This window comes from Mercurialis annua, linkage group LG5 (genome assembly GCF_937616625.2).
Source record: "Mercurialis annua linkage group LG5, ddMerAnnu1.2, whole genome shotgun sequence".
In the NCBI taxonomy this organism is placed as follows: Eukaryota; Viridiplantae; Streptophyta; class Magnoliopsida; order Malpighiales; family Euphorbiaceae; genus Mercurialis; species Mercurialis annua.
Window position 1 is genome coordinate 16,815,362 of NC_065574.1, and position 19,060 is coordinate 16,834,421.

Consider the following 19,060-nt stretch of genomic DNA (forward strand, 5'->3'; position numbering starts at 1 on the left):
CACTCGTGTTAGTGTTGTGTTATTCGGGTTACTCATTAATCATGTCATGCCGTGTGACCTGTTTAAAATTCGTGTCGCTTTAGAGTTGAATATTCAAACACAATTAGTTAAATGGATCGTTTTCATATTGACCCTTATCGTGCCACCAAAGTGGATCGACACGAACACAACCCGCCAAATCCAATCCATCTGACACCCCTATTCAATATCTACAAAACCAAATATAGCACTTGGTCACTTGTGAAATATGTGGTGAACTAATGCAGAAGATAACACAACAATCAAAATGAAAAAATAGAAATGGTATTCCCCCCGGAAACTAATTTTCCAAAATTGCACCAATATAAATATGCAAGTCCCGTCGATAATTAAAGAGGAATAATAGAAAGTAAAGGTGTTTACAGTTCGGTTAACCGCATCATAACCTGAATAAAAGCTGAAACCGAAATCAAAACGAAACCCATCAGCTCGGTTAACCGGTTATTTCAATTTAATTGCAGATGGTATTTCAGCGATTCGGCTTTTATTAACACCCCTAAAAGAAACCCTATTCTTAATCTTGAAAACTTGGCCAAAACAAAGCACAGAGGCAGGATATAGAGAGGAAGTAAATGTTGCAAGTAATGATGGTGATGTAGGAAAGAAACTCATCATTCGCAGTTGCTTGCAAAGCAAAGCAACACATCAAACACAGTGTGCGTACAACATCACAGGAAAATCTAAAAGTGAACCAACATTCTAAAATTCAGTTTGATTTCCAGTTATACTACTCCCAATCACAACCAAAATCTGTGATTTACTCAATACACATAGATATTAAGGCCACAGTTGCACTGAAATATCAAAACCCAATGAACAATTTGTTGATTCACATAACTTAAACTGAAACAAGACAGCATCATGACTAAAGCCTAAGTAAATTTCTATTCAGTTCAGCCAAAAAAAGTAGCAATATCCAAAGCAAGTGTATCATAGTTATCAGCTTGTATACAAAATATGCAAGTGAAGTCACGTTCGGGGAAACTACAAGAGAGGGACAGTCAGTATATGATTAAGCTGCTTACCATCTTTACACTTTCATCTAAATTGCACAAACAGTTATATTTCTCTCTCCTTTGCATCACTACTTAAACCTGCATCTACAAGCTCCAGATGAAGACAACTTTGGTTACTGGAGCAAAACCTATATGCACCCACTTATGTTTTCACAACAGCTAGAAACGATAACATTTCCGCTTCCCCTATTACTTTCGATATTTACCTTACACTCTTTGCCTACATCGGAACCCAGTCTCTCTATATTTCCTCTGCATATATCTTCAGACATGCTGCAGTAACTGACAGGTTCAATAGATCCTAGCAGACTACTGTTTACTGATTCAACTTTTTTAAATTCTTTCCTTACGTTTTCTAATTGAGAATTAAGTTCTATTGAGTTACTACTATTTCTGTTAGGACTTAAAGGACAAGAGTTATTCGAAAATTCAACACCTTGAAGAAACTTGCTGCTAGCTCCATCTCCATTAAAATTTGGCCTAACCAGCTTCCTCCTCTTAGGTTGCCCATCCCCGTTATTCTCAATAGTCTCATTAAATCCCCTGCTACTGGCATCATCCTGAGACTTTTGTACTTCACTACGACGTTTAAAATCCAACAAAGGTATCTTTTCTTCATTTAGGATGACTTCATCTTCACCAGAAATAATATTATGTGCACCTTTATCCCTTGATCTCGTTGCCAAGTTATTTTTTGACAGTCTTGAGTTCACAGTTACCTGTCTTTTCTTCCTCTTGTCTGCAATATCAACCTGGCTTCTGATCAGCTTCTTATAGTTGTTTTCCTTCACCCAATCAAAATGACTCTGGTGCAACATGGTCATAACTTCATCCACTGATGAATTCATACCACAGTCAACATTTTCAGTTCTTAGTTCACTTGAAGCTGGAGGTGGTGCCAGGCGAGAGAAGACACTTGCTCGTTTCTTCTCACAAACAGAATACATATTTTTTGAAAAGATATCCACATCAGTTACATCAGAATCAAGGTTTGAGCATCTGCTTGTACTTTGAGGTTCCATATTTGATAATAATGATTGGTTTTCAAGGTGCGGAAATATAGTGTTGTCAACAGAATATTCGGGCCCTGACTTATATATCCCAAGTAACGATGAGTGCATATAATCAAGAGCAGGGGCATCAGGGTCATAAGGCGGAGTGTTCCTGACAACTGCGTCTCGAGGACTTGGTGAATGAGAAACATTCAACTTTTCTGGAACCACTGACCTATGCGTTGCTGAATACTGAAGAGGTTGATCATCATTTAAAGTTTTTTCTTGTGAGATGTACTTGCTTGGATGTACAATTGGATCAAACTGAAATAAATCAGGGTACTTAGTTGACACAAAAGGCACGAAATCATTATGCTCATTCCTTTTGTTTTCTTGGTCAGAAATCATTGTATTTGTGACGTGATTAGGAGTACTTCTAAATGAAGTGAAAGAATGTGCCGGATAGTGACGTGGACCAAGTGACCTAGGATCATTAGCCGTATGGCATTCTCTTCCTATCTCATTGCTTGTTAGCAACTGGACACTGTCACCAGATTTTCCTACCCCGCAAATAGGGTTCCTAAACTGCTTGTTTGATAAAAACAATCCGACACCTCTCTCTGCATCATGCTCATGCTCAGTAGAACCACTTGCAGGCATTTGAGCATTAATTCCACGTATATAATCATTGATGTAGTCACCAGAGCACTGATTCCTGATTGACCCAAGGCTGAGATTTCCATTTTCTTCATCTTGCTCAATATTGAGTGTAGAACAGCTGCCATCATCAACTGCATTTCTAGTCTTTTCTACAACATATCCAAGTTGTTTTGGAACTTTGCTTTGAGTGAAATGTCCTGTAAAGTGTTTATCCTCTACTTTTCTTAAATCGAATAATGACAAGAGTTTCAGAACCTATAACAGAAGTTTAAAGGAGATCAAAACATGACTCAATGTAGAACTCTTCATGTTATTGAGGTCACTTCAAAAAAAATTAACCTGTTTCTCGGACAAACCGAAGTGAAACTTGTTTGCTGAAAAGTAATTTTCTCTAATTGCATGACGAAATTCACTTTCAGGGAGTGGACTACAATGCCAGATTAGGGTAAATTCCACCTACATAAGAATGATTGAAAGAATCGAGTTATAAAAAAACTCACATAAAACTTAACGTTGTAAATAACAGATGATTGTACTTAAAATATAAAGCTCATCGGAAATCAGATGACCGTACCTGTGCAGGAAATTGTTTCCCAGAAGATTCAAACGCATGGGGCACAATGTCAATGGCACCATCAGAACACGCTTGAAATACACCAAAAAGTTCTTTCTTCTCAAACTCATACAGAAATAAGATCATTCCAGTTTTAACCAGCCTTACAAAATTCGCTTGACCTGACGGAAGCCCTAACAGTTTCCGTTCTAAACATTCTTTCTTCGTATCAGTATTACACATAAAGATAGCACCAAACTCAGGAAATTGTCCCGGAACAGAAGTTTTAGCGCGAAAAGTCATCGTTGTTGGCGTAGTAACAGGCTGCAAAGTTCAAAATAGCCACTATCTTCTATTTCACTTATATAAACAATTTACAGAACCCTAATTATAAGCTTGTTGATAATACTTAATTTTCAACAATAATCACTCATAACCCACAAATCAACATGTAGAAAGCAAACTACAGAACCCAAAAAAATCATCAATCACAGTAAAATAGTTATAAATTATTCTGCAGCAACATAGTAAAGCAAATGACAACAACCAAACAAGAATTAAAATAAGAATAAAAGATAAAGAAAACAAGAATGCGTTGTAGAGATTATAAAACTGAGTAAATGCATGAGAACATGGAGCCGTTAACAATGGAGAAAAGGAGAGGTTGGTGAGTTTTACCGGAACGACGAGAGTGGAGAAGGAAGCCGAAACGTTCAGGAGAATTTGATGTTGGATTTGAATTTTTAATTTGATTTAGACACATCGAAAAGCGCAAGGAAATGGAATATTTGTTCCATATCTATATGAAAACGATTGTGGATTAGAGTTTATTTATAGGATTACTAGTATTTTGTATTTTATTTTTAATTATCTTATAGTTATCTTTATATTAAAATTTAATACAATTTTTTTTTAATAATTGAGGGAAGGGGAGTGCTTGTGGGAGGAAATAAAACTACGACCTACCAGTTTATTGCTCATTACTTATACTATTTAAAATTTAAAAAAAATAAAAATAAGATATTGTGATAGTATAAAATTAGGATAATTACAAAAATCATACTAAGGAATTATAAATAATCAAACTCACCGTTAAGCTATCGCTCAAATATTGTGAGCTCAATTACTTCAGCAAATGCTCCTCCTTTTCTAGTTATATAAAAAAATAATCAAACTCTATTGAATTTTCATGACGAAATAGACATTTAAAAATGCTTTAAAAATTACACTTGATCATCTCCTACTCTATGTAAGAATAGAAGAAAAAAATTATATTTGCTCTCCGAATTTATAATAAAAACAAATTGATTTAAATTAAATTATATTAATAATTGATGGAAATCAGAATATTATGAACCTAGTCTTGTGGGATTCGCCCACCGAGTCGGACCTTGAGACTCGCTGAAGAATGATATATTAAAGACAATCAAGATCAAGAAGAATCTATTCGGATCCCCATAATAAACAGAAGATGGAATCCTATGTGGTTCGATAATCAGACCCGTATATGGATATTTAAAGATCCATAAATCTGCATATATATCAATACCAAAGAAAGATTTTAAAAGATGTAAATCTTCTAAAATTTACATCTTCTAAAATCATAGGAAACACATTCCTATTTAGAGTTATATTACTATATAAGAAATATAATCTTATGTATTCCTAAGTAAACTCTATGACTATTTGGATTCACATGCCAAATAGAAATCTCTTTCCTATTTGGACTCTGCAAGTTATTCACTCACTACTACTATATAAAGAGGTTGATGTATGCCTAAACACATAACATATCAACTACAATAATTCAATGCTCTCTTAAATTCAATACTGACTTAAACATCGGAGTGCCCATCGAACAACCACCGTCCAATAAGCAGTCTAACCCCTGTTTTCCAGGTCAAAGATTGCCAAAGGAGATTCATAACCCTTCACAAAGGCCGGATCCATCAATTAGAGTCGTCTGTGGGAAAATTTTGACAACTTCAATTCGAATGAGTTTTTCTGAACTCAAATAAATTCTATTGAAAGGATGACTTCTTATGGAAATTGAATGAAGACATCTGAAAACCAATAAATTCTCAAACTCAAAATTAAATATTCTATCACATGTGAAATTAACTTGTCGTGCCATGACATAAAGGATATTTCCAACCCATGAATCTCAAAAACTAAAGATTATATTGCATATGTATATAACGTTTGGTTTAAATTTCTATTTGAGGTTGTTAATGCTGCCTATAATTATGTTGGGGCTGTTTTGTAGTGTTCTTGGCATGTTGACTTTGCTTTGGTTGTGTAATACTCATTCGTGTTGGTCATACTTTAGTAGACAAGTTTTTGTCGTGGTTAAATTGGTGGTTTGATTCTCGTTTCAAATCTGAGTATGATGTTTAAGTGGATGATTATATCCTTTTTGTTTCTTTTAAAAGAAGTGTAGCATACTTGTGTTAATATGAGGTGATTTGGCCAATTGTTGGCTATATAATGTTATGTATGTTGTTGTATTTGGTTTGTTGGTTGTTGAGCTATATTGAGTTCCATTGTTTTCAAAAAAATATTAATTTGGTTAAAAGGTTTTGAAATTAAACTTTCGTTTTACTTTGGTTCTAAGTTAAGTAAGAAAGAAGATCAGAGAAAGAAGAAGAAAACGGGGAAGGAAGTGACGATCATTAGGTTTCACTCGTTTGACGTTGGAATCGCGCGTTCTTGGTGTCGATCTCTCCGGAATTCAAGCCTCTATCATTCCTAAGATTCGAAACAAGGTAAGATTGACATTTTGGATGCGTGTATTGATGTTAATGGGCTGTTATGTATTGAATATCGTACGATCGGATCGAACTTACGTAAAACACGTTGAAATCATTACTTTTTTAGCATTTCGTAGTTGGGTTTTGAGGTATTTACGTGTTTAAGCATGTCGGGATTGATTTGGGTGGCCTTAGATTGAAAAACGGCGGAGGAGGGGGCTGAAACAAGTGCCTCACGTCGTGAGACACTGTCTCGCGACGCGAGGCCAAGTCTTGCGACGCGAGACTGGCTGTCACATCGTGAGACCCTCTCTCACGACGTGAGAGAGGCTAGGCACAATGTGCCTAGCTATCGACGACCCCTACTTGTTGTGTCAAGGTGCGATACGACATACTCGACCCAAAAACGTTACGTGGACTCTGAAAACGTACAAAACGATTGTCAAACTCGACGATTCTAGTTAGGGTTTCTAAGTAATGTTTCAAACAAAGTTTAAGCGATTAGTCGAATACCTTGAACGGTATTAAACACGTATAAGACATTGGTTAAAGGTTAACGAGTTTAAGAATCGTTTTAAAAAGTAAAATGGGAATACCTAAATCTATAACCTAGGGTTTTAGATTTTCAAGGTTCACATTTATGTACTAAACTTGTATTTGATTTGTATATGAATCAGACGTATCGGCAAGCTACGATGTAGAGATTTTGGGGTTAGACGAGTTTGATCACCATATCGAGTACATTGTAGATTGGATAGCGGTCCATGTGAGTTATATTTTACTTTCGTGTATTATTCGTAAAAGTTATTTTATATACTATAAATAGTGTTATCGTATACATCGCATATTATATGATTTGAATTGTATTGTATATCGTATGTTTGATTATTTTAAATATAAGAATCTAGTGTGCGATCCGATGGAACAACTACCTATTGGGTGTCAATAAGTTATGTGATCATCGGTGTCGGGTAAGTCTTAGCGAGTAGAATTAGACTAACTTATTGTGATTGTGATACGAGATCAGCTTGGTTGAACTATCCTGCGGCCTGTATCTAGTGAGTCTCCATGGTTGAACTATCCCGGGATTCCGCTGTATTGTTGGACTTGAGATGGTATGAGGCATAATGGTTGAACTATCCCGATGCCCCGACCAGATGGTGGTTGACATGGTTGAACTATCCCGTAACCTCCATCCGGATTAAAAGATTGTATTCATTATAAATACTAGGAATTGTCCAGTTTAAAATTGTTTACGAGATTAGGGTTTCGATCGAATCAAATGTTTGGCTTATATTGTATATTATATAAATGATTGTTTAAAGTGCGATGTTATTTTTATAAGACTGTTAGTAATTTGTAAACGCACTCAGCATAGTCTGATCCGTTGTTTTCAAACATTTCAGGTGCTTGGCGTTTGAACTTGGCTAGAGTCGACCCTTTTTGGGTCCGGAAGTCATCAGTAGCATGTATAGTTCCTGACTTCTGTAGAGCTGCAGTAGTAATCCCGAGTCGACAGAGTAGTAGCCTTGACAACAGTGCATTTGGTTTGTTGTTTTATTTGCTGTCCCATGTGATTATCTTCTTGTAGGCTACGTTTGTGTGTTTGGTTCACGGCACCACATGCCGGTGATATGTATATGATACACTAGTATGTATATAGTACTGTGAGGTCAGTTCGTACGTGGTACGGAAACTAGAGCCCATGCGTCTGTCAGAACAATTAGTGTGAATATTTGTATATATGTTGTATGTTTGCTTCCATGTTTTTAGTCCTTAAATGGATATTATTTGTGTAAAAGTTTTTATTGTTTTTGTAATACCCCATATTTCGTGTGTGTGGGATTTTAAGGAAAAGGATAAAATTGGAAAATTTTATCTGGAGCTTGTAGCCTAGGTATCGATATTTTAATCTCGATTAAGGTTCTAACTAAGCTAGATTTATTATATGGTAATATTACGTGCTGCGTGTGCATGTGTGATTGATTTTAATTACTTTGCATGAATGGTATTTTTGTAAACTTCGGCCAAATAATTAAAATTGGTTTTAAAATATTTAAACGATAAAATAATACGGTATTCGATTTTTAAAGACTAATCAAAGGTTTAAAATATTCGGAAACAAGTTCCGAGAAAGATTTTAATATTTTCTCGAAAACCGCCAAATGATTGCATTTATAATGCAATAGGTATCTTTTTTGTTTTTTCTCCTTTAAGACAAAAGGAATGTCTTAAAGAAGACACATGTTGTACATGTGTCATTCATGCAAAAAGGGTAGGTATCAAATGTGGGTGGTTTATGGAAAAAGTTAATTTTTTTTAAAATCAGACCAAAAGGAGAAGACTTTTCTTATTCCCTTATAAAAAAAATAACCAAAAGCTCTCTTTTCCTTTGATCTTGCCGTACCCTAAGCCAAAGAAAAGGACACCATTTTTGTCTTCTTATCTTCAAGATTGTTAAGGTAAGAGTCAAAACTCATTTTAATCTTATACTTGTGTTGAGTGTCTATTTTTGAAAGGTTTTCTTGTCTATTTTTGTGGGTGATATTAAGATGCTTTAAGCTTTAGATTTATTTACAAAATTTGAATTTTTATTAAAATTAAACTAATGGGTTGTGATTATCTTAAAGAAAAATTGTTTTATAAAAAAAAGAAAATTTAGTTTCTAGAGCTTAAAATTAACATGCAAATGGAGGTTATGATACTAATAACTAAAATAAATAATGGGTACGAATTATTTTTGGAAAAATAGAAATGTTATATGGAGTTATGTTTTTAGTTGAAAGTTACATAAACTTAGGTATTTTTATAATTAAAATAAAAGCTGGAAATTGTAATTTTTGGGTATAATATAGGATTTTTAAGCTAAATAAAGTTGTTTGAGTAAGAAAATAAAAAGAGTAAAAAATGTTGGTAGTGGCCGAATATTATTGAAGAATTTTTTAGAAGACAAACTTTGAAATTTCACCTATTAATGGATGTGTTTCTATAATAAATTTTATGGTCTAAATGGTTTATTAAGTGGGTATTTTTAATCTAATAAAAATCTGGAAATAATATATTTGGGGGTGATAATAAAATTTATTATGTTGACCATAAAATATAGAAAGGAAAAATTGAATTTTTAGTTTGGTCATTTTGATATTGCCAAAATATATTGGTCAAAAATGGAAAATTTGACTTGTAGATTGTTGAATCTTAGGTTGAATTGGTTTATGGCAAATTAAATTTTTAAGTTGATTTGATTAAAAATGTCGAATATGTATAAGAATTTTTAAGAGAAATTTTATAATTTGTGGGTAAATTTATATGGAATTTATGTTTTATTCAATGCTTTAGATTTTTCATATAATAGGGTGTTGTAAATTGCTTTTGTAAAATTGTAAATTGTATGAGAAGTAATATACATGTTTATGGTTGATATTGAATTTTTGTATATCTTGGTCGAATAAATGATAGGATGAAATAGGCATAGTTTGTGGAAATATTGCATGAACTATTGTGATTAAATGATTTAGGAGGCATGAGTATATGTGGGATTGGTTAAAATGTTAATGCTTACTTGAATATGTGTTGGCCGAATAATTATTGTGAAATGCCATGAATTTATGTAGTGTAAAAGTTGCTAAGTTTTGATGGAAATATTAAAGTGTGAAATTATGAGATAAATATTATTTTTATTTGGTTGAAATGGTGTTTATAAACATGATGACATGTTAAAGTAGCTAAAAATATTAAGTGTTAAATCGTGGTGTGTTGGCTGAATAGTGTAAGCATTGTTGGATAAATTTTGTATGATTATAAGTGTATGCTTAGTTGACTAATTAATCAAGTATTGGTTAATTAGGCTGGTGAACGGAGCATGGTGGCTCTGTTCTACCGAGCCACGGCACGGTTGAGTTAAAGACCCAAACTCAGACCGTTAAGGACCAAGACCGATTGAACGGAATTCCGGAATAGGACCTTGGACTAAATACCGTAGACATGACTTAATGTTAAAATACGGACTTAAATAAATTTAATGGATTAAATAAAATATAAATAAAAGACTAAGATGTATTTTATAAAAGTTTAAGGGCTTATATTTTATTTAATGGAGTTAAATGAACCTAGAATGTATGATAGGTCCAAATTGGTTTAGTCTAAATAAAATTGTAAAGTTTTGAATTTGGCTTAAACCGAAAGGTCATATTTTCTATGTGGACTATTATAAAGTTATGAATCAATTACTATTTAATTAAAATTGGAACTTTAGTTAGAGGATTATGGTTCATTTGACATAAGTGGAATTAATAAAGACTATTAATAATAGTGAAAGGGCAAAATGGTAAATTAATCTAGAGAACGTAGAATGAATCGAATTGGACTTTGATTTAAATTAAAATTCCTAAGTTTGACCCGATAATTAAAAAGGAGTTCCTACGTTGTGAAATACGATAAGTGTCGTATTTGTATGGTTGGTTAGAGGTCAAACCGTAGAGTAAAGCGTTTTCTTCCACGAATCTACTCGAGCGTTAAGATGTGATAAAATGTCAATCTTCGGAGGAGCGTATCTACGAGGCGTCGGTTGAAATAGACTGAGGAGCTAACGATGGAGTAACGCGGCGTAAAATTATTTTGTGTACTACAGTATGTGAGTTTACATTTTTACATGGACGTATTAAACTAATAAAAGTATTTTAGTCTAATAAGAGGATATAATTATTATAAATATTTTAAGTATTTTTAAAGTATATCGTGGTGATATATATAAAAGTATATATACATTTCAAAGGTGTGAATTGTGAAACAGATAAAATATTATCTGAATTTGGCTTAACAAAACGTGTCTTCTATTGGGCGGTAATAGACTAAGTGATCACTAGTTAAAGAGAGATAAGTATTTTATTTTTAAAAGTTATGCGTGACTATGAATGGTAAGTCTAAGGCGACGGCCTAGACATAACGAGAGAGTTATGAGATGACGGTCTAGAACCCCGAACAGATTGACGACACAGTGGCGAAAGTGGCCCCGTCGAACGATCTAGAGACTAGGAACGAGAGAGTTCGGTTGTCAGATCTAAAGGGAAGTTGGAAACAGGCTAAAGTACGGTTTAGCGCTGTAAGAATTATTGGATTAATAAACTAACGGCAAAAGAACGTACGGGTTCTGTCGTTTAGTTCGTTTGAAAAATTCTGTTCGGAGACTTAAAGGATTTACGTTTATGAACGTCTTATGGATTTATGTTTGTGGAAATCCAACCGGTATCATTATTTTGATATGCATATTTTGAATTGTATTTGTTTTGTTTAATATATGTGTGTAAACTTGCGAACTTACCGGTATATCTGACCCACGTTGTTGTACCTCTTTTTCAGGTACGTAGACTGTCGTTTGATGGGATTTCACAATTCTTGCTTCGTGAAGTCTCTTTTTGGGTCAAGTGGTATTATTATGTGAATAGTATCTAGTAGCGCTGCAGTAGACCAGTCTAGATAGACAGACGCTAGCATGCTTTTGTTGCGATGAATACCACGTATCAACTCTGCTTTTAGTTTCATCACATGTTTATATTATATGTTTCTATGCATGCTTATGCTCTTTTTGTGTTGCGATGCTTCTCGGGTATGTGTAATACCGAGACATATGTAAGAACAGTTGGAAACTGTGATGACATCGCTATGGTATGTTTAAAGTGGGCCCGACGTGGCATTTGTTTTATGGTTGTGATTAACTTTCACGGTTATCGGTTTGGGAAAGAATGATATCCCAATCATGTTTTAAAACGATAACGAAAGCTTAAAGGAACGATGATTTTTCTAAAAAGCTAAAACTGGAAAAGAATTTTATAAATGATTCCGCGAAAAATTTACACCTAGTTTTAGAATATTAATTATTGGGTTTCGAAAATTAAGTATTAAAAACCATTTGTTTTAAAGAATATAATTTTTATTTTTTTTAAGGCTTGCTACGGGATTCGGAGCAACCACTCCCATTCCCTAGCTCCGGTCTCGATTCAATAATTTGGTCGTGACATTTATGCTTTGACATTTCGGTTGAATATGTGTGAGACATTATGATGGTTTGTACCTTGGATTGACTTATTATTGTGCTAGTCCTATGTGGTGTCTAGTACTCTACAGAGTTAGGGTTCGTTTTAAATTATTATTTACTTTTATTTAGACTCGTCGGCTGTTCGTGCTTTAGAGGTGAACCAGGATTAGTTTGCTTGCCAGTTTGTCACGGTGATAGCAAGTTGTGACTTTATATTTATTAGGGATAAGGGTCATTTATGCCCCTAACGTTTTGCGCTAGGATCAAGCAAGCCCTCAAAATCCGGAAAGGTTTAAATATGCCCCCAACGTTAGGCCCCTCAATTTCGACAATCAGACCCCGAACGTCTCATTTATAAGTCAAAATAGGGGCCTAGTTGTTCACTTTTTAAAACGTTGGGTGCATATTTGAACCTTTCCAAACATTGAGGGCTTTCTTGATCCTAGAGCCAAACCTTAAGAGCATAAATGACCCTTTTTCCTATTTATTATTTACCACTTTATTAGGTAAATTGTTATTTTGCTATATATATATATATACACACAGGGTTTCATATTGTTTTATCATTATAACTCTTAGTTGGAACATGCTACCTAATGGGCATAATTAGGACTGCGTGCGCACCGGTTTGATTTGGCAAGGTATGATATGGTTGGGTTAACTCGGTGGTAGTCTATCTTTCGGGACCTAGTAGAGTAACTCGGTGTAACTCAGCTCTCGGGACTCTGGTTATGGATTAAGTGCAGTCGGTGGTAACTCGGTGGTAGCCTAGCTCTTGGGACCAAGCTTTTTGGATATAAGAATTACAATTAGTATATTTTAGTTTAGGGTTCCAACTATTAATCGCAATGCTTATATAATGTGTTTTAACTGTTTTAAAGGTTTTTCACTTAATAAATTAAATAGTGGTATGAACTCATTTCAGTATACCCCGTTGTTTTCCCCATTCCAGGTTTATGATTTTGAGCGAGTCACCTGGTCTCCGATTCTTTATTTTTCTCGGAGATTTTTCTTTATTTTAATAAAGCTGTGAAGCTGATTTCATTCTTAGACTGCAGAAGTAACTAGAAGTCTTTATTATTTTAGTTTGTTTTCGGATTGGTCCGACTGTTTTATTTACTGTTTGACATTTATATTGTTAACTCAGGTTATTATTTACGCCATGTTTGGAGACTTGGAGTTGTTCGAGCATTTATTATTTAACTGTTGATATTATAAAATGCTAGAATAAGGTTGGAGTCTCAGTTGCCCCCGACCGTTGATTTCCCTGCAGGTTTATGTTTGTATGTTATCAATGAGTCTAACTACGGATTTTGGTACAACATATTATTGCGATCCATGAATTGGGTCGTGACAATGATATACCTTGCACTTTGATGATAAAAAGATGTTGACTTGCTAGAATGCTTGATAACTCACTTAATTTATCTTTTACAATCTCCACCCTGATCCAGTGCACCGACACGTCTTCATCAACATTATTTTTCGACCAAAAAGCCGAGAGCTAACTATCGAGACTATGCACAATACAATCACATACTTCATGAAATGATTTATGCATGTTTGTTACCGGGAGCAACAAAATTTAGTTGGTAAGAATTAAAATTTTTCCTTCATTTTATTTTTATGATCATCCATCATAGAGGTTCCTTTACCATTCTGCATAAATGCGCTATTCTATTTCTATAAATATAATAGAGAGACACATTCAATCTTTATTTGTCCATTAAATTAGTTTCCTGTTATGCTTCATTACGTGGGGTAGAATAGCTTGGTAACCTTGAAGTCACGAGTTCAATCTCGTCCCCACAACATGTTTTTGTAAAAAAATGATTAAGGTTACCCCTGTTAAATAGTAATTAATTATATTTTGATTAATTAATAAATTAATTATTAATTTAATAATTAAATCATAATTTTTCCATAGTATCTTTTATGTTTGCTGCAATTTCATTCTAACATATATATATATATATATATGGCAGCAAGAAAATAAAATAAAATAAATAAATTGCTTCTATTTATTTAAATTATATAAAACTGATCTACCAAAGAGACTAAAATGATAGACGAGTGTTAATTTTTTTCATCTTTATTCCAAGATTTATATAAGACAACCTAAATATCAAATCAACAAAATTTAAAATTTAAATTGCTCTCTATTTGTAAAAAATATATGTAATTGATCTGGCAAAACAACTCGACAGATAAAAAAACAAGCATTTTTTATTTTTCATTCTCATTCCGAACCATTTATACAAATAAAAATTCTCTCTGTCGCATGATTTCTCTTTCATACACACATGTATACATATTAATAAATTATAGGATGACTTCTATAGTCTGAATATGATTATTATTTGGCAAAACAGAGGCTTCCTAAAGTTCTTACTTCTTAGGATGCAAGTGACAGAAAAATGATGTGACTTTTTTGTAATGAGTTTATAGCTGATGATTCTTAAAACTAATAAAAATTCATGTCATCAGATTACCCAGCATAACACAGATCTATATCGTTCATCTTGACAGTGAGAAGATCTCAAGAGAACCCAGCGATCGTAAAATGTTAAGGCTGAAACTACAGCAACACAAAAGGCAATTGACAATCTTTTGTCTTAGGTTCTCACCACTTGCATTTCTGCAGAACCTGGATAATTTCCACTGCCAGACTGAAGGTCTTCTTAACTTACCATAGGCACTCTGGATGTTAGAAAAAAGAAGAAGAAGATATTTAACAGTTTCGATATGAAACTTCCATCATTCAAGGTTTCATGTGCAGCGTCGTGAACAAAAGTGTATCGTTAATAGTATTACAATCACAGTTCACAGCATAATTCCGAATTGTGCAGTCAGATCATGAACAGAGTCAGGCATACACCAACAACAGCTCCTACACTTTAGTATACTTAGCAATGTGCCAAATACATATTAGAATGTTTATGTCTTTCAGCCAAAGAATATTTATTGCAATCAAGAAACGCCATGGACCTTTGAATGCTACCAGATGCTCCAGTTCTTATTGGTCGTCATGCAGATAACCACTTTGAATTGCTCCATTATTTATTTGTTTACTTATTCTAATATAGTTGCAAAATGTCCATTTTCACTCCCTGACATGAGCATAAAGAAGGAAAAGAAAAGCTAAACATCCTGAATTTGGGGACATCCGAAATTGATAGAAAAGAAAAGCACACGCCTATTTTCACCATAGAGTAAACCAGCCAATTGAATGCAAGAAAAAATATATAGCATACATAATAAGAGACAGAAGGAAAATAAGGAACAATAGAAACATGTTGAATCTATTGATTACTTTCATAAACAAAACGACACTGTCATATGCATTCGACTTCCCCAAACGGCTAACATATACTTTTTTCTCAATGGTATTATAATGACTAGTATATCACAAACTCCTCTTCAAGTAATACAAATAAAAATTGAAGCACATAATATATATACTTGATATGTAATTAACTTGACAAACTCACTGCATATATAAAATACTGATTTCCCTGAGCGGAATAGATTGGCTAAAAGCATTTTTTTTCGTAAAAATGAGCTGCAAATAGTGGTACATGTGGCTTTACGTACCTCAAAATCTACATACGCGTCCAAGATTGCACTTCAAAACACAAATCCGACATGGTAACCACCATGACAGCCATCGCTACAGCTATTCCTCATTGCAAAAGAAAGAGGCAACTACAGTCCGTGGTAAAGAGGCAAAATTGGATAAGAGATGCAAACTTTTTTTCTTGCAATTCACAAATATTATGAGATTAACTAAGATTCAAATAAATAAATGCAATGTAAAAGCATAATCTGTGTTTCTAATTTCCATCACAATTATTCACTCCTTTACGTACTATACTGATATTGAACTATACATGGAGAATCGATTACGCCAACAAAATATTAAATACTACAAGAAAAAAGAATTATTGTCATAAATATCCTTCTCTCTCGTTTTTTTGTTTTTTTTCAATTTAAGCACAGTCTACATCCCAACTTTACCAAACATTCATTGTATAGTTCATTCCCATTTTTATGCGTTATTTTCCATAAAAATAATTTTAAATGACCAAAACGACATCGTATAAGTCATTTACGCTATAAATGCCACAAAATAATGATCATTTATTGTGGAACGTTCAGGGATTAGGCTCTACTAGAACGTTCCGGAAGTTGTGCGAGCATGTTAATAAAATCAAGTCTAATCTTAATTGGGTGACCCGCTTGGTGGTTAGAAAAACCCTAGTCGATGACTGTAAGAATTGTTTCTTTGTAATTTTCATTATTTTTAATGGAAATTTTAGCCTTTGTGAAAAAAAAAAAAAATCCATTACTTCAAAAGAAAATTAACAAGATATAAAAATTACCGCTGTGGGCGTTTCAAGATTGGTGCTGATGGTTAGAGAGGCAAACGGAGAGAGATAGCTGAGCCTGCTCGCACTGCGATCTCTTCAATGCAGTTCCGCCGCTACTACATAAGCTGCGAACCGCTTCTAATTCCCGAGGACATACCACCGATACCAGGCACTGCGCCAGTCCACGGTTAAGGTGCCGGCACGACGCATCCCTTCCTAAACCAGAAGGAATACGGCGGTGGCAGTCGTACAGTGCCCGACGCAGCCTTTCGCACTCCACCGGAATTTCTGTGGATTCTGGCGGTGCCATCTCGTTCTCATTCGTATGTGCCGTTTTGTTAGCGTAGAGGGTGATACAGCGGGGTCTTGGGGGAGGATGGCTCTACAAATTGCGGAGTCCGGATTTTTACTCGGGCCTCGAACGACATTAATTTTTTTCTTATATATATTTTAAACTTAAAAAAAAAGGGTCATTCAGTAATTATAAAAAATTTAAAATAGTCCTAATATTTATTTCACAATTTAAATTAATACCTAATAATTAAAAAAAAAATTAATCCTTTTTATTTTAAAACTTTATATAACAAATTGACCCATAAATTTTATATATATGACCAATTAACTCCTAAATTAATTTTTTAACAAAAATATTAAAATTTTTAAACTTTTAATAAAAAAAAATTATTTTTTTTATTTTTTTTAATCTTAAGCAGACCCATGGGTCTTGATGAACAGACCCATGGGTCTATTCATCAAAAGATGAACAAAAATGTTCATTAGTTTGATGAACAAATTTGTTCATCAAAAGATGAACTGTTCATCATACTCAGGCGAGGAGGAGTCCTCGCCTAAGCGGGTTTGCCTGAGACAGAAACGGGTTTGCCTGAGGCAAACCCAGATGAAAACGCATCTGAGGCGAACCCATAAATGCTTTTGGGTTCGCCTGATGTAAGACCCCAAAATATTAAATTATCTAATTGGACCACGTGTCCATTCTGGATTTGCCAGAGTGGCAAAATCGGAGAGTTTTCCGATAAATAAGTTTTAGTAGGTCGGTTTTGGAAAGGATTATATGCGCAGGATTTAATATTATAAGTCAAGTCTAAAGTTAGAATTGGAATTAAAAGGAAAAATGTCAAGAAAAGTCCAAAATATAGTACAGGGACCAAAGTGGTAATTTAGCCACTTTGTGTCGGAAAATAGAAATATTGGATTTTGACGGGAAAGTGTTAATATCGAGCTTTGTATTATTTATCAGAGATAAATAATACATATAAGTTGTAATAGAAGAGTTTATTGATTTAGTTATGAACTAAATCGTAGGAAAGAAAAGTTTAAAGGATAAATGATTAGAAACAAAAGGAACAAGGATTAAAGTGGCATTTTGACCAAAATATATATGATTCTTCATTTGAATGAAGAAGGATCGAGAGAAAGAAAAAAGGATACAGAAACCTATCGCCGATTGATCGTTTCGCCGCCGTTTCGCCGTTCGACTTCCGATTCAAGCGATTTTCGCGGCAATTTCTTCAGAATCGAATTCTCTATCGATCCTAAGCTTTGTTTCAAGGTAAATATCTTGATATTTTGTGGGAAATTCGAATTAAATGGTGGTTTTGGTTTAAATTAGGAATTTAATGATTTTGGATCGTTTTTAACGTTTTTGGAAAAACAAAGTTACGGGTTTTGAAGAAAATGAGGTATTATACGCGTATGGCGAGTGATAGCACGACAGGAAGCACAGAAACTATGTTTCCGGGGGCTGCGTGCGGATCGCACGTGGTGTGCGATCGCACACCTGTGATGGTGTGCGGACGCACACCAGCGTTGTGCGGACGCACACCAGTGATGGTGTGCGGACGCACACCCAAGGTGTGCGGACGCACACCACCTTGTGCGGGCGTGCAGCGGGTCCACGAGGGACTTAAATGGACTTCTTGCCCGAGGGGCTAAAATGGACTTTTAGCCATAAAGAAATGGGATTTTGATATTTTTAATATTAAATCCTAAAAACGATTTAGGACCCCGATTAATTAAAAAAAAGAGATATAACAAATATCTCAACTAAGTGTCAGAACACGATCAAAGCTAAGAATCGTATTTAGAATACGATAGTGTTTATCTAAATCGATAATTTAGGATTTAAGTACTAAGTTTATGTTATAAATCAAGAATTCGGTAACGTGAATAGGTAAATGACGTACCGACGAGCTACCAGGCCAACGAGCTGGAATAGCTACGAGAACGACGCATAGAGCTTACGTTTACGGGATTATAATAATGCAATTTTGGGATAGCGGTCACTGTGAGTTGCACTTTACTTTCACGTATTATATATTAAAGTTATTTTATATAGATATATATACTGTTTACACGCATCGCATTATATAGAATTGATTGAAATGTTATATGTTTTATTAGTTTCAATATACGAGAACTAGTATGCGATCCGAAGAAACTAGCTACCTATTGGGTGTCAATAGGCTCTGTGATCACCAGTATCGAGTCAGTCTAGTATGTTTGCATTTGAGAAATGAATTGACACAGCTGGGAGCTGATGATGATTATGAAATTTACGTGGCTGGGCCACCAGCGAGTTAGACTCGCGATTGATATTTACGATTGGGTTTTTGATACGAGTGAGTA

At 34.3% G+C, this 19,060-nt stretch overlaps 2 protein-coding genes and 1 non-coding gene across 4 annotated transcripts; all 3 read right to left on the reverse strand.

Moving 5' to 3' along the window:
* Window positions 1-834: 834 nt before the first annotated feature.
* Window positions 835-4,068, reverse strand: LOC126683075 (uncharacterized). Of its 2 annotated transcripts, XM_050378905.2 has the most exons (4): window positions 3,939-4,068; window positions 3,282-3,584; window positions 3,047-3,163; window positions 835-2,962 (listed from the first exon to the last, which is right to left on the reverse strand). In XM_050378905.2, the coding sequence occupies exons 2-4, from the start codon at window positions 3,561-3,563 to the stop codon at window positions 1,184-1,186; spliced, it is 2,178 nt and encodes a 725-aa protein (XP_050234862.1). In that variant the 5' UTR covers window positions 3,564-3,584; window positions 3,939-4,068; the 3' UTR covers window positions 835-1,183. The 2 variants fall into 2 exon arrangements, with proteins under 2 accessions (XP_050234862.1, XP_050234861.1); XM_050378904.2 differs by having other exon boundaries at window positions 3,282-4,068.
* A 10,692-nt stretch (window positions 4,069-14,760) lies between these two features.
* Window positions 14,761-15,801, reverse strand: LOC126679961 (uncharacterized). Its single transcript, XR_008790856.1, has 2 exons — window positions 15,639-15,801; window positions 14,761-15,154 (listed from the first exon to the last, which is right to left on the reverse strand). It is a non-coding gene; the product is annotated as an uncharacterized LOC126679961 (transcript).
* A 625-nt stretch (window positions 15,802-16,426) lies between these two features.
* Window positions 16,427-16,841, reverse strand: LOC130014559 (uncharacterized). Its single transcript, XM_056106051.1, has one exon. The coding sequence runs from the start codon at window positions 16,722-16,724 to the stop codon at window positions 16,440-16,442; it is 285 nt and encodes a 94-aa protein (XP_055962026.1). The 5' UTR covers window positions 16,725-16,841; the 3' UTR covers window positions 16,427-16,439.
* Between the last annotated feature and the right edge of the window lie 2,219 nt (window positions 16,842-19,060).